Source organism: Erythrolamprus reginae, chromosome 7 (assembly GCF_031021105.1).
Source record: "Erythrolamprus reginae isolate rEryReg1 chromosome 7, rEryReg1.hap1, whole genome shotgun sequence".
NCBI classification, from domain to species: domain Eukaryota; kingdom Metazoa; phylum Chordata; class Lepidosauria; order Squamata; family Dipsadidae; genus Erythrolamprus; species Erythrolamprus reginae.
This window is the reverse complement of record NC_091956.1, coordinates 24,209,793-24,224,319: the sequence shown is the minus strand read 5'-3', so window position 1 is coordinate 24,224,319 and position 14,527 is coordinate 24,209,793. Positions and strand designations below refer to the sequence as shown.

The 14,527-nt window shown below is 45.4% G+C and overlaps 1 protein-coding gene across 1 annotated transcript in view; it reads left to right on the top strand.

The window, feature by feature from the left end:
- The window catches only part of CORIN (corin, serine peptidase), a 147,681-nt gene that overhangs the window by 86,063 nt on the left and 47,091 nt on the right, over positions 1-14,527 (top strand). The window contains exons 6-11 of the mRNA XM_070757206.1: positions 1,865-1,978; positions 5,227-5,334; positions 6,009-6,119; positions 8,999-9,115; positions 10,928-11,035; positions 13,836-14,067. Coding sequence (XP_070613307.1) covers positions 1,865-1,978; positions 5,227-5,334; positions 6,009-6,119; positions 8,999-9,115; positions 10,928-11,035; positions 13,836-14,067 — 790 coding nt within the window. The remainder of the gene's footprint in view (positions 1-1,864; positions 1,979-5,226; positions 5,335-6,008; positions 6,120-8,998; positions 9,116-10,927; positions 11,036-13,835; positions 14,068-14,527) is intronic.

Here is a 14,527-nt window from a genome sequence, read left to right as displayed (position 1 = left end):
ATAAAATAGTCCTGACAATCAATAGGTTTTTTATTTTTGGGGACCAATGTTAAATCCTCTGAAACAGCATGTCTGAATTTTCTTTAAAAAGCATAAAGAAGATGATCTTGATGAAAATGTATGAATTTTGTTAGATTAGATTAGATTAGATTTATTGGATTTATATGCCTCCCCTCTCCGCAGACTCGGGCGGCTCACAACAATGAAATAGCAATGTTAGCATGTGAGGAGAGGAAAACAAATGAAATATGAGAAAAGATGGGAATGGGGAGAGAAGTATCATAGCTGCATTTGCAGAAATTAGCCAGTTTGTGCCCAAGCAGCAAACCAGTCCAGCCAGCCCACCAATCCAACCAGCCAGCTACAGATTAGTAGAAATGGAGTTGAAGTCTTCAATGAAACAAGCAGCAGTAGGAAGTTGTGGAAAAATATATTTACTTCTTTATACTACAGTAGTACCTCTAGATACGAGCTGCTCCACATGCGAGTATTCCAAGTTACGAGCCACGACGCGAGCGAAATTTCTGTTCGACACCTGAGCTCAAATTCGGGATACGAGCTGAGCTTCCACTAGGTGGCGCAAGAATCCTTGCTTCTGGTTATCTCGGCGCAAAAAACAAAGTCTAAAGGCATTCGTTCGAGATGCGAGTTGATCGACTTACGAGCTTAGGTCTGGAACAAATTAAACTCGTATGTCGAGGTACCACTGTACTACTATTAATACTATCTATACTATGCATACAATAAACTAGTATCTTACTAGTACCTTGCTACAACTATCTTAGTTCAATAACTCACAGGAACCGACTTATACAGCATTACAGTTTCTTCAGAGCACACTTCTCACGAACAGCAACAGCACGCAGCTAATAGCGAACAGTCAGAGAGAGAAAGAGCAAAGAGCTCTTGCCTAGTTAAATACTTTTCACATAATTGCGAGGTTGCTGCATGTTCAACTGCCTCAGAATGACTCAGCATTCTTAACTGAGGCCTACATTCTGCATTAAGAGATTAGCTCGGGCTTTTTAATTCCTGACAAGAAGCTGTCCAGGGAAAGTCGTATTAAAGAGGAGGAGCCCAAAACTGAGTAGCTGGAAAGAAAAGGAACTTACAAAGGATCTATCCCAACTAATCAGGCGATAAAAAGAGAAGGTGGGGGATTTTGTACTTTCATTCTCAGAAGAAGAATCTTTTGTTATAGCAAATAGTGGGGTACCCCCTCCGGGGAAGCGTGGAGTAATGCAAGGGGGGCACATGACCCCGGGAAACGTGCTTTTTTTGCCACAGGGAGTAGGACGCCTCCCCCCAGGCCTCCAGAAGGTGGGTGGCGGGGCAATGTGGGCGGGGCAGCCTTGTGGTCCCATGCAGCCAAATTAATAGCTTCTGCCCTGCGGGCCATAGTTTGAGGATCCCTGGAGTAGGGCATTACTCATAACTTCTATTAGCAAATATTCAATGCTGTTCTATACAGAGTGATGGTGCCCCAGTGGTTAGACTGCAGTATTGCAGGCTAACTCGTTGCTGACTCCAAGAGTTCGATTCTGAGCGGCTCAAAGTTAACGTAGCCTTCCATCCATCCAAAGTGGGTAAAATGAGGACCCAGATTGTTGGGGGCAATGTGCTGACTCTATAAACCACTTAGAGAGGGCTGTAAAGCACTGTGAAGCAGGATAGAAGTCTAAGTGCTATTGCTATTGCTATAATCTTCCTTATCACTGTAAATGGGATATAATTTTAAATTGGACCTGCTAACAGTTGGAGCCCGAGGTTATCTAATGCTTTTTCAAAGGAATATGGGGAAGTACTTTTGCTTTTCAATCTAAGAAAAGCTATTATCCTGTTTCTTATTTTTTTTGTTTTTCAGTACTTTGCGAAGAAGAGGAAAACTTCTTGTGCAGAAGTGGGATTTGTATCTCAAGGATTCTGCAGTGCAATGGCTTTAATGATTGTGATGACTGGAGCGATGAAATACATTGCAGTAAGTTAACTAAGTGCATTAGAAAATATATTAATGCGAAAAACAGCATTACAACTATTACTGTGAACTTATACTCAATCCACTGTATATGTATAACAGGTAGTCCTTGACTTACAGCAGCAACTAACTCTGGAATTTTGGTTGCAAGTCATGATTGCCGTGGCATTGAGGAGACTACAGGACTGGACACAATTTTATGACTTTTTACAGCAGTCATGAAATGAATCAAGGGGCTATAAGTTTGAGTTATGAGGTTGTAAAGTGAAACACGCAGTTGTAACTCTGAGTCTGCTCTCAGAAAAGAGCAACCAAAGTAACGAGTAGGATCAAACAAAAGTATTCTTTAATTTGGGAAGAAAGGCACCTGAAGGGGATTGTTTCAGTTCAAGATGCACATATGAAATAAATGCACACAGAGACATCTCCCCCCCCTCCCAAAGTCTGAAGTTATGTTCTGATTGGAAAGGGATATAAGATGAAAGAAGGAATAGCTTCACATGACATATAATGTGGAATTCAGTGGGGCTTCTTTTACTACTGATTCTGTAGGTGTGGCTTGGGCGTGATGAGGCTTGGTGGGCATGGCAGGGGAAGGATACTGCAAAATCCCCGTTCCCATCCATTGGGGCCAGCCATTTGAATGGGGTGTGTGTGTGTTTTTGCCGGTTCTCCAAACTGCTCAAAATTTGAGCACTGTACACTCAAAAACCAGTTCACCATCACTGGCTTATCAAGTAAAAGAGTCTGCGGAGAGGGGCAGGATACAAATCCAATAAATAATAATAATAAATAATAATCAGAGTCCAGGCCAGAAATGTAACCTGAGATAATGTTTGAGATAAGATCCTCCCTGTTTCTCACAGCTTCTAACAATAACAATCAATGGGAAAGCCAGATTCATTTAACAACCGTGTTAGTAACTTAGCAACTGCTCTGATTCACTTGAACAACTGGGGAAGGAAGGTCTCAAAATGAGGCAAACATGACTTAACTGTCTCACTTAGCAACATAAATTTGGGACTTAATTGTGATTGTACAAACCTCCAGCAGACGTGGTTGGTAAATCCACAGGAACTGAATTTAAACATGCCTGGGACAAACATAGATCCATCCTAAGATAAAAATACAGGAAATAGTACCGTGTTTCCCCGATAGTAAGGCAGTGTCTTACTATCTTTTTACCCCCAAAAGCCCCACTGTGTCTTACTTTGGGGGTATGTGTTATATTGTCCCGGGCACCGGGGCCGGCTCGTCTTCGGGCTTCGGCCCGGGCGAGGCCTCTTCTCCTCCGGGCGGGCGGCGTTAGGCGGCGTTGCGCGGCAGGTGCGGCTGCCCGTCGGGCCCGGCCTCCATCCCTCCTGCGCCGTGGCGGGGCCGGTCCGCGATGCGCGTCCTGGGGGCGCCCGGCTGGCCGGCTCCGGAGGCTGCGGCTCTTCCCGCTGCTGCCCAACGCCGAGGATGCCCCACGCCCAGCCCGGCTACGGCAGCAGGCAGGCAGGCAGCCCCAGGCGCGGCGGGGAGAGCAAAGGCGGCTTCGGCCCGGGCGAGGCCTCTTCTCCTCCAGGCAGGCGGTGTTAGGCGGCGTTGCGCGGCAGGCGCGGCTGCCCGGAGGAGAAGAGGCCTCGCCCAGGCCGAAGCCGCCTTTGGTCTCCCCGCCGCGCCTGGGGCTGCCTGCCTGCCTGCTGCCGTAGCCGGGCTGGGCGCGGGGCATCCTCGGCGTTGGGCAGCAGGCAGGCAGGCAGCCCCAGGCGCGGCGGGGAGAGCAAAGGCGGCTTCGGCCCGAGCGAGGCGTCTTCTCCTCCGGGCGGGCGGCGTTAGGCGGCGTTGCGTGGCAGGCGCGGCTGCCCGGAGGAGAAGAGGCCTCGCCCGGGCCGAAGCCGCCTTTGCTCTCCCCGCCGCGCCTCGGGCTGCCTGCCTGCCTGCTGCCCAACGCCGAGGATGCCCCGCGCCCAGCCCGGCTACGGCAGCAGGCAGCCCCAGGCGCGGCGGGGAGACCAAAGGCGGCTTCGGCCCGGGCCATGCCTCTTCTCCTCCGGGCGGGCGGCATTAGGCGGCGTTGCGCGGCTGGCCTCCATCCCTCCTGCGCCGCGGCGGGGCCGGTCTGCGATGCGTGTCCTGGGGGTGGCCGGCTCCAGAGGCTGCGGCTCCTCCCGCTGCTGCCCAACACCGAGGATGCCCCGCGCCCAGCCCGGCTACGGCAGCAGGCAGGCAGGCAGCCCCAGGCGCAGCGGGGAGACCAAAGGCGGCGGCGGGAGTAGCGGACGCCTCCCTCGCTTTTAGTACCGTGTTTCCCCGAAAGTAAGACATATGTCTTACTTTCGGGGTATGGCTTATATTAGCCGACCCCCCTGACACCCCCCATATGTCTTACAATCGGGGGGGTCTTACTATCGGGGAAACACGGTATAAGGGCAGACTAGATGGACCATGAGGTCTTTTTCTGCTGTCAGTCTTCTATGTTTCTATGTACGTCGAATACTTTTATTCAGCTTCAATTAACCGCCAAGTATATCACATCCCCAGTGAATGCTCCTATGGGTACAGTCAGGTACGCAGAACCGGTAGAAAAAATTTGGTCAAGTATGCAGAACCGGTAGAAAAATTTTGAATTGTTTTCTTTTTTCCCCCTTCTGGCTCTGGGTATGTTTTTCCTGTTGCAGTAAACGAGGTTGAATGTGTATAATTTTAGAAGAGCTGTGCGTGCATGTGTACATACACATACAGTTTATATAGTGGATAATGTAGATTTTTGTGTGCCTGGGTGTAATACGTATGTACACATATGTCATATATACATAGAATTAAATAGTATATTTTGGATGTTCAGTAATAGTAAATAGATAGGGAAATTGTAACCCTTTGAGGTGAGGAGAGGCCAGGCACCCTAACCCTTGACCTGAGTCAGGTTTTCCACCTTTAAGCCAGTCACATGACTTTTAAGCCACCTCCCAGTCACATGATTATCAAGCCACTCCCACCTGGTCACATGTTTGGCAAGCCACACCCACAAAATAAGCCACAGTGTAGTAGTAAATTTTTTTGCAGTCCTTCACTGCACATCCCTATGAAAGCTATTTTGTTGTCTTTTCAACCTTTACCTGTTAGACATGCTGTTGAAAGAACGAAGTAGTGTTAATTTTTAAAATTTTCTAATAATTTGTAAAATATCAGAAATGAATGGGGGGGGGGAAGGACTATCTTCATTCAACCAAACTAAGCTTTTTAAAAAAGATATTTCTATTTTGCAGATTGCAGTGAAGGGCTTTTCCGCTGCAACACTGGAAGATGCCTCAATTATACCTTCGTTTGTGATGGTTATGATGACTGTGGAGATCTTAGTGACGAACAGAACTGTGGTAAAGGAAAAATACATTTTAAAAGCTTGGAAGAAGCTTGGTTTAATCCCAAAAGAATTGGATACAGGCATTGTTAGATAATATGCAGTACAGGCAGCTATGTTTGTTCTAAAATCATAGCTCCCTCTTTCTAGATTTCATTCTGGGGCAAACCGAAGCCCAGAATTAGCAAAGAAGCCAGAATTAGAACTATTTGATCATACAGATTTAAAGGTTTAAGCTTGTTCTTCATGTTTTCTGTATATTATTTAGGTCTGAATGGAGAAGCCTATACACATTTATATAGATACTTTGCAACTTGTAAGAGGTTTATAAGACTATAAGCTATATTTAGCAGATTTATTCTCATTGGGCCCAGAGATGGAGAAATAGCTGCCTCTAGCTAGGATCGAACTCACAGCCTCCTGATTGTGAGGCCAGAGCTCCGCCTCTAGGCCCCTGGACCACTCCTGTTGAATCTGGAATATAAATTTAAAATTAGATTTAGCTAAAATGGTCCCCTGAATTCTGATCAATGTTGCTGCAACATGTTCTTAATGATTACATTTACTGTGTATCGGTGTTGACAACCAAGGAAGAGAATTTCTTAAGTCAGTACAGTTATTCTTCTAGCTAATTTTTATACTAAGTAACAAGGAAACATCATCTCTGTTTATCGATGTTATCTGTTAAAGATTGCAATCCAGTGACTCAGCATCAGTGTGGAGATGGGAGATGCATAGCCATGGATTGGATCTGTGATGGTGATCCTGACTGCCTAGACAAATCGGATGAAACCAACTGTTGTAAGTTAGTTGATAGTTTGTGTTTTAATAACAGATTGTTTAAGTATAGTATCTTTGTGTTTAATATAGATTTCCTTGTGGATTTTATTTAAAGTATCTCATCCAGCATAATCCAAAAATATCCATTTCAGTACAAAGTTTCTATATAAAATGCTACTTCACTAAATTATCTGAGTAGTATAACATTAGTATGTACTATGTAGACCTCCTCCAAATCTATGATCCTATGATGTGGGAAGGTTTGGTAGGGAAGGTTTGCCTATTTGCCGATGACTCTAAAGTGTGCAATAAGGTTGATATTCCTGGAGGTGTCTGTAATATGGTAAATGATTTAGCTTTACTAGATAAATGGTCAAAGCAATGGAAACTGCAGTTTAATGTTTCCAAATGTAAAATAATGCACTTGGGGAAAAGGAATCCTCAATCTGAGTATTGTATTGGCAGTTCTATGTTAGCAAAAACTTCAGAAGAGAAGGATTTAGGGGTAGTGATTTCTGACAGTCACAAAATGGGTGAACAGTGCAGTCAGGCGGTAGGGAAAGCAAGTAGGATGCTTGGCTGCATAGCTAGAGGTATAACAAACAGGAAGAGGGAGATTATGATCCCGCTATATAGAGTGCTGGTGAGACCACATTTGGAATACAGTGATTCCTCGTCTTACAAACGCCTCGTCATACAAACTTTTCGAGATACAAACCCTGGGTTTAAGATTTCTTTGCCTTTTCTTACAAACTATTTTCACCTTACAAACCCATCGCCACCGCTGGGATGCCCCACCTCCGGACTTCCGTTGCCAGCGGAGCACCCATTTTTGCGTTGCTGGGATTCCCCTGAGGCTTCCCTCCATGGGAAACCCCATCTCCGGACTTCCGTGTTTTTGTGATGCTGCAGGGGAATCCCAGCAGTGCAAAAATGGGCGCTTCACTGGCAACGGAAGTCTGGAGGTGGGGTTTCCCAGCGAGGAGAGCCTCAGTGAAATCGCAGCATTGCAAAAACACAGAGGTCCAGAGGTGGGATTTCAAGGACTTAGGTGTTTTTGCAATGCTGCGATGTCACTGATGCTCCCCTCGCTGGGAAACCCCACCTCCGGACTTCCGTTGCCAGCGAAGCGCTCATTTTTGCGATGCTGGGATTCCCCTGCTGGGATTCCCCTGCAGCATCACAAAACCACAGAAATCTGGAGGTGGGGTTTCCCATGGAGGGGAGCCTCAGGGAAATCCCAGCAGCGCAGAAATGGGCGCTTTGGCTGGCAAAAGGGGTGAATTTTGGGCTTGCATGCATTAATCGCTTTTCCATTGATTCCTATGGGAAAAATTGTTTTGTCTTACAAACTTTTCACCTTAAGAACCTCATCCTGGAACCAATTAAGTTTGTAAGACAAGGTATAACTGTACTGTGTTCAGTTCTGGAGACCTCACCTACAAAAAGATATTGACAAAATTGAATGGGTCCAAAGACGGGCTACAAGAATGGTGGAAGGTCTTAAGCATAAAACGTATCAGGAAAGACTTAATGAACTCAATCTGTATAGTCTGGAGGACAGAAGGAAAAGGGGGGACATGATCAAAACATTTAAATATGTTAAAGGGTTAAATAAGGTCCAGGAGGGAAGTGTTTTTAATAGGAAAGTGAACACAAGAACAAGGGGACACAATCTGAAGTTAGTTGGGGGAAAGATCAAAAGCAACATGAGAAAATATTATTTTACTGAAAGAGTAGTAGATCCTTGGAACAAACTTCCAGCAGATGTGGTTGGTAAATCCACAGTAACAGAATTTAAACATGCCTGGGATAAACATATATCCATCCTAAGATAAAATACAGAAAATAGTATAAGGGCAGACTAGGTGGATCATGAGGTCTTTTTCTGCTGTCAGTCTTCTACGTTTCTATGTGTATATGCCTTTGAGTCAGTGTTGATTCTTGGCAATTACCTGGACAAGTCCCTGATGTTTTCGTGGCAAGATTTTTGGATACGGTTGGCCATTGCCTCTTTGCCAATGCTGACCCAAAATCACCTGTCTGACTTCATGCTTAAGATGGGTCTAGAATTCACAGTCACCTGGGTCATGGCTTGGAGCTTAGCCACTGCATCAAACTGGATAGAGGTGGTATTCATTTAATTTCCCTACCGGTTTGCTAATGTGAGAGTGCATGCTCACTTCTCTCACCCGCCTGCTTTCCGTTCATACGATTTGCCCACCTGCGCACCTTGGAGACGTGTGCCCTGCTTCAAAATGTGACGGCATAGTGCTTGGGCGGGATTGGTTGGAGGTCATTACTATCAGTTCGTCCAAACCAGCTGAATACCACCACTGAAATTGTCCCTTTGCTTATTTGTACTACAGTAGTACCTCTAGATACGAGTTTAATTCGTTCCAGAAGGGAGCTTGTATGTCGAACAACTCGTATCTGGAACAAATGACTTTAGACTTGGTTTTTCCCCTCCGAGATAACCAGAAGCAAGGATTCTTGCGCCACCTAGTGGATGCTTGGCTCGTATCCTGAATTTGAGCTCGGGTCTCGAAAAGAAATTTCTCTCCCCTTGTGGCTCGTATCTTGGAATACTCGCATGTGGAGCAGCTCGTATCTAGAGGTACTACTGTATTTGCAATAGTGGTGAATATCTGTATCTCAAGTGTAGGATGAGGATAAAAGTTTATCCTCCAAGTTGTGGGAAACCAACCCACAACCTCAGAGAACAACATTTAACCTTTGCTTATTTTCTCATTATTTTAACAGTGTAAGAGAAATATCCTATTTGTATCTTATTTTGTATTTGTAGGTTTTCTGTCATGTCTATATATGAATGAACTAAGTCATTGTAATTGATGAGAAATGAAAAGTCTATGAAACAGTTATTGTCTTCTTGTTTCCAGCATGCCACAGCCAAGGACTGGTAGAATGCAAAAACAGTCAGTGTGTTCCCAGTGCTTTCCAGTGTGATGGAGACAATGATTGCAAAGATGGAAGTGATGAAGAGAATTGTGGTGGAAGTAAGGGCATATTACTTACATTATTTGCTACTCAAATTGCTGGAGAAAAGATCTAAGGCAGGGTTTTAAAAGTCACATCGTCATGGTAGCATCACATGACGTATCGGGACTTTTCCCTCTTTCCTAAATCAGGTGTGGGTGTGGCCAGTGTGTGACGCACTCGTCCCATGGCTGAGAGTTTGAAAGCCCTGATCTAAGAGCTTTGTTTGGAAAATAATATTTATTTTGTTCTATGGGTCCTTTTGAGGGTGGCAGTGGCTCAGATTGCTGGTTTCATAAATACCCCAGTATTCATGTGCTTCATAACTCAGAACACAATATATTTTCAGAACATCATATGGGTTTGGAGTCTTATAATAAGACTTCCGCAGAAATGGATAAATTGATAAAAAAAATGAAAAATAAAGATGAAACGGGGTACTGCTTAGTATGAGAAAGGCGGTATAAATGGTTAGAAGATAGGAACAATAAATAAGACAATACCTAATAGATGGAAATACAGTGGTACCTCTACTTAAGAACTTAATTCGTTCCGTGACCAAGTTCTCAAGTAGAAAAGTTTGTAAGAAGAAGCAATTTTCCCCATAGGAATCAATGTAAAAGCAAATAATGTGTGTGATTGGGGAAACCACAGGGAAGGTGGAGGCCCTGTTTCCTCCCAGGAGATTCCTAGAGAGACACCATGGAGGCTTCTCTCTGCCTTTTCCGGCCCTGTTTCCTTCCATGAGATTCCTAGAGAGGCCCCACATAGGCTCCTCCATGCCTTTTCCGGCCCTGTTTCCTCCCAGGATATTCTTAGAGAGGCTGTTTGTTATGACCTTTAAAGCCCTACATGGCATTGGACCAGAGTACCTCCGGAACCGCCTGCTACCGCACGAATCCCAGCGACCGATAAGGTCCCACAGAGTTGGCCTTCTCTGGGTCACGTCGACTAAACAATGTTGTTTGGCGGGCCTCAGGGGAAGAGCCTTCTCTGTGGTGGCCCCGGCCCTCTGGAATCAACTCCCCCCGGAGATTAGAACTGCCCCCACCCTCCCTGTCTTTCGTAAACTACTCGAGACTCACTTATACCACCAGGCATGGGGAAGTTGAGACACCTTTCCCCCAGGCTCTTTTATATTTTGTTTTATGTTTGGTATGAATGTGTTGTTTGTTTGTTTTTAATAATGATAGGGTTTTAAATGGTTTTTAATATTAAATTTGTTCTACTATAATATTGTTTTTATTATTGTTGTGAGCTGCCCCGAGTCTTCGGAGAGGGGCGGCATACAAATCTTAATAATAATAATAATAATAATAATAATAATAATAATAATAATAATAATAATAATAATAATAATAATGTCCTGGAAGACTGAGAATCTCCATTCTTAAGTACATCCTAATATGTACTTATCCTATTTGCTCTTCTTTACATTTGCACTTTCTCCTCAACCCTGTTTTACCTTTTCTTACTATGAAGTGCTGAAGTAAATTGAAATTAGTGAAACTGTGGTGAGTTTTGATATCTGCCTAGTGAATTTCCCTGGAGGATTGGTAGCTCATACTCTTCTTGGTCATCAAAAAGTGGCGGGGCAGACTGTTCGGACAGAACCGGTAAGCAGTTTTGTAGTCCTATCTGCAGAAGTTACTGCTGTACCATCTTCTTTGTTCCATGGTTAGATGAAGCTCACTTATAATGGCCCCGGGCTAAAACAAACAAAGATTACTTGCAAGACTCAACAGCCACCAATTCCCACATTCAAATATGGCTATTGTGTTCCTGTGATATAATTCATTGATAGAGATAATATTTTGTTGTTGCTGTCCTAGGCCAAATATTATGCCATGAAAGGGATCGAAAGTGTAATTCAACTTCCTGTGCTGATTCTTGTAGCCATTCTCCTCTCTGCGGTGTGAATAACAGCCAAGCGAATTGCAGTGAGTAACATGTTGCTTTGTGATTTTATAGAAGGTTTTTTAAAAGGAAGAAAGAAACTAATACAGTGATCCCCCGATTATCGCGAGGGTTCCGTTCCAAGACCCCGCGCGATAATCGTAAACTTGCGATGTAGCGGCACGGAAGTAAAAACACCATCTGCGCATGCGCGTCCTGTTTTCCATGGCCGCACATGCGCAGATGGTGGAGTTTGCGTGTGGGCGGCGGGGAAGACCCCTTCGGCCGCCCAACAGCTGATCTGCTCCGCAGCGCGGCAGCAGCGAGGAGCCGAAGATGGGGTTTCCCCGTTGCCCAGGCAACGGGGAAACCCCAAGATCGCTTGCCGCTTGCCCGTTCGCCCGCCCGCCCGGCTCCTCGCTGCTGTGGCGCTGCAAGCGAGCAGCCAGGCGGGCGGGCGAACGGGCAAGCGGCAAGCGATCTTGGGGTTTCCCCTTTGCCTGGGCAACGGGGAAACCCCAAGATCGCTTGCCGCTTGCCCGCCCGCCCGGCTGCTCGCTTGCAGCAGCTGAGTCCTGAAGCCAGACGGCAAAGGCGAACTTCCGCGTTTGGCTTCGGGACTCAGCTGGGAAGCGGCGCTGGGGTCTTACTGGCCGCCCACGCAAAGGGGAAACCCCGGCTCCTCGCTGATGCCCGCCGCTCGCCCTCCCGCCAGCAAGAGGGGGAAGACCCAGGGAAGCCGCCCAGCAGCTGCAGCTGATCTGCCCGGGGAACGCAAACTCCACCATCTACGCATGCGTGGCCATAGATAAAAGGGGCGCGCATGCGCAGATGGTGTTTTTACTTCCGTGTGGAAAAATCGCGATATAGCGATTAGCAATGATCGAGAGCGCGAAACTGGGGGGACCACTGTACAAACCAATGTAAATGATGAAAAAGAAAGACGCCAAAATGAAAGCTAAAAGAAGGAAACAAACAGAAAAGAAATAAAAAAGAAAACAGTAGCTCTGTTCTTCTTTACAGCATTTATAATTATATACGGTTATAAATTTATCTCTTAATCCATGATTACATCCTCTTCCTATAATCTCTCCTGTATACTTATCAAAATCATAAACCATAAGTTCATTGTTTTCTGTTTCATCTTTAAAAAAAACTTTATCTAAAGGGTTTTCAGCAAGCAATAAACATAGATATTGTCTTTTCTCTGATCAAAGGAATCAGTTTATCCATATGAGCAAGTTCCATCACAAAACATTGCTTTTTGAATTGTTGCCTCTTCTTGAACACTTTCTAATAGCCTCTGTGTTTCTGTTACTGACATTGGTGCACTTCAGAAAATATGTTTAGTTATTTCTAAGGATTAATTGTCATGTATCATGTGTTTTGATTCGATCAGAGAAAAATATGTTTAGTTATTTCTGAGGATTAATTGTCATGTAATCATGGGTTTTGATTCGATCAGACAAAAAAGAAGGCGCAAAGTGTCACATGTTTACTGCATCTAAAAAGACATACTGTTTGTGGGTATCTTGGATGCAAGTTTTTATTTTCACATGCTGCCTGTGCTTTCTTCCCACTGGGCTTTCCTTGTTTCAGTGCTTCTCAAGAATTAATAACCAGAAGTGAAGGCTGGTGTCTGAATCTGAAGATCATCTTTCCGGTTCATGGATGACTGCTTTCCCAGTTTCCAGCATGCTGGCCACCCGATCTTCTGATTTCTGGGGTGCCTAGGTGCGCAAAGATCAGTTGGCTGGTGAGCATGTGCGTGCTGGAAACCAGAAGAGCAGTTGCAAAGATGATCTTCCAGTTTCTGGTGCCATGCCTACTAGCCCCCTGGTCTTTGTTCTGCCTGACCGGCCTCAAGCAATGATTAATGGTCCAGAAAAGAAGATCAGACACACACGTGAAGAGTTAGTCAGCAAACTTGTATTAAACAGCAAAGAAAAAAGTCTAAAGCAAATGGTCCTTACTTTCAGGAGTAACAAAGAGGATTCGTTGCAAATTCAGTCAGCTACAAAGTTCAGTGAAAAGCCAACAAATACACAAGTCACGGAGCATAAATAGTCCAAGAGTCTCTGAATATTCACAGCACAAAAGCAGCAGCTTGTCCCAGAGTGTTCAACTCCCACAACACTGAGTTGAAATACAAGAGCAGGAACTTCAAAGCAGGAACAAACGACGCCACACAAACCACCCAGATAATCAGCCACAGTTTGCCTTGGCCCCGTTCCCTTTTTATGCTGTTAGCCCTCATTAAGGGAACCACACCCAGCCCAGGTGTGCTTATCCTACTTCTTAAAGCGATCCCTTCTTTTCAAGGCCCTACGGTTGCGTAAATTGATGTATTGTCCTGCAGACGAGCTGAGAGAGGATAAACTATCTGACGAATTGCCAGCCCCTTCCCCTGAACTGTCTGCCAATTCTTCCTGGCTCTCTGCCCCATCTTCCTGACTGACGGCTACATCTTCCTGGCTGTCAGCCAGGCTTTCACAGTCACTGTTTGCTGCGTCTCCCCCATCTGTGGGGACAACAGCTGGCCCAGGCCCAAACACAACAGTCTTTTGGTTTCCGGTGCACATGAATGCGCAAAGACTAATTGGCAGCACTGGAAACTGGAAGATCATCTTCCCGGCACGTACATGTGGCACCGTATAGCTGCTCTTCCAGTTTCCAGCAGCTAGCCGGCACAGCAGAACCCGGAAGAGCAACTGAGGATAGTTCGCATGCCCGGAGAGATGGCTCTGTGGGCCACTTCCAGCACATGTGTCATAGGTTTGCCATCACGGGTCTAGAGTAATTATTTCTGTATCAGTAAATCAATTTCTGTTTTATTCTGCCCAGGTCAATGTGAACACATTACCCTGGAATTGTGCCTGAACCTGCCGTACAATTATACGCACTACCCCAACTATTTAGGCCATCGGACGCAGAAGGAAGCCTCTATTAGCTGGGAGTCTTCTCTCTTCCCAGCCTTGGTCCAAACTAACTGTTATAAATACCTGATGTTTTTTGCCTGTACCATCTTAGTGCCAAAGTGTGACTTTCAAACGAATGAACGTATCCCACCGTGCAGGTAATGAGCTATGTTATTCTTGCTCTAAACGAAACACAATAAAATATAAATTATAGCTAGCTGATCCAGCAGTGTGGTTCTCGTATTCTTTCTGGTTCTGCCTTTATTGGACTTTAATTAATTTCTTTGGCTTTCGGAACATAGTTCCTTATTTTCAATCTTCTTTAGCGTTTTCAGCATGGGCACATTGTGCCATTTGTGTGATGCCATCACAAAACCTGTTTCCAGCGGCGGGCCACCATTCCCGGTGCTACTGGAATGGTGCAAGATTGCGTGCACGCCTTGCACAGGATTCGGCTTCTGGCCATGCACAGAAGCCAAATCTCATGCGAAGATGCGCATGTGTGAGATTTCCGGGGGGGGAGTTGTTGCTTCCGCGCGCGCATGCGCATGTATGCCCGGTGTTAATGGAGTTGCACACGCAGCTTCCTCTTTATTTTTTATCTCCATAGTTAGTTTA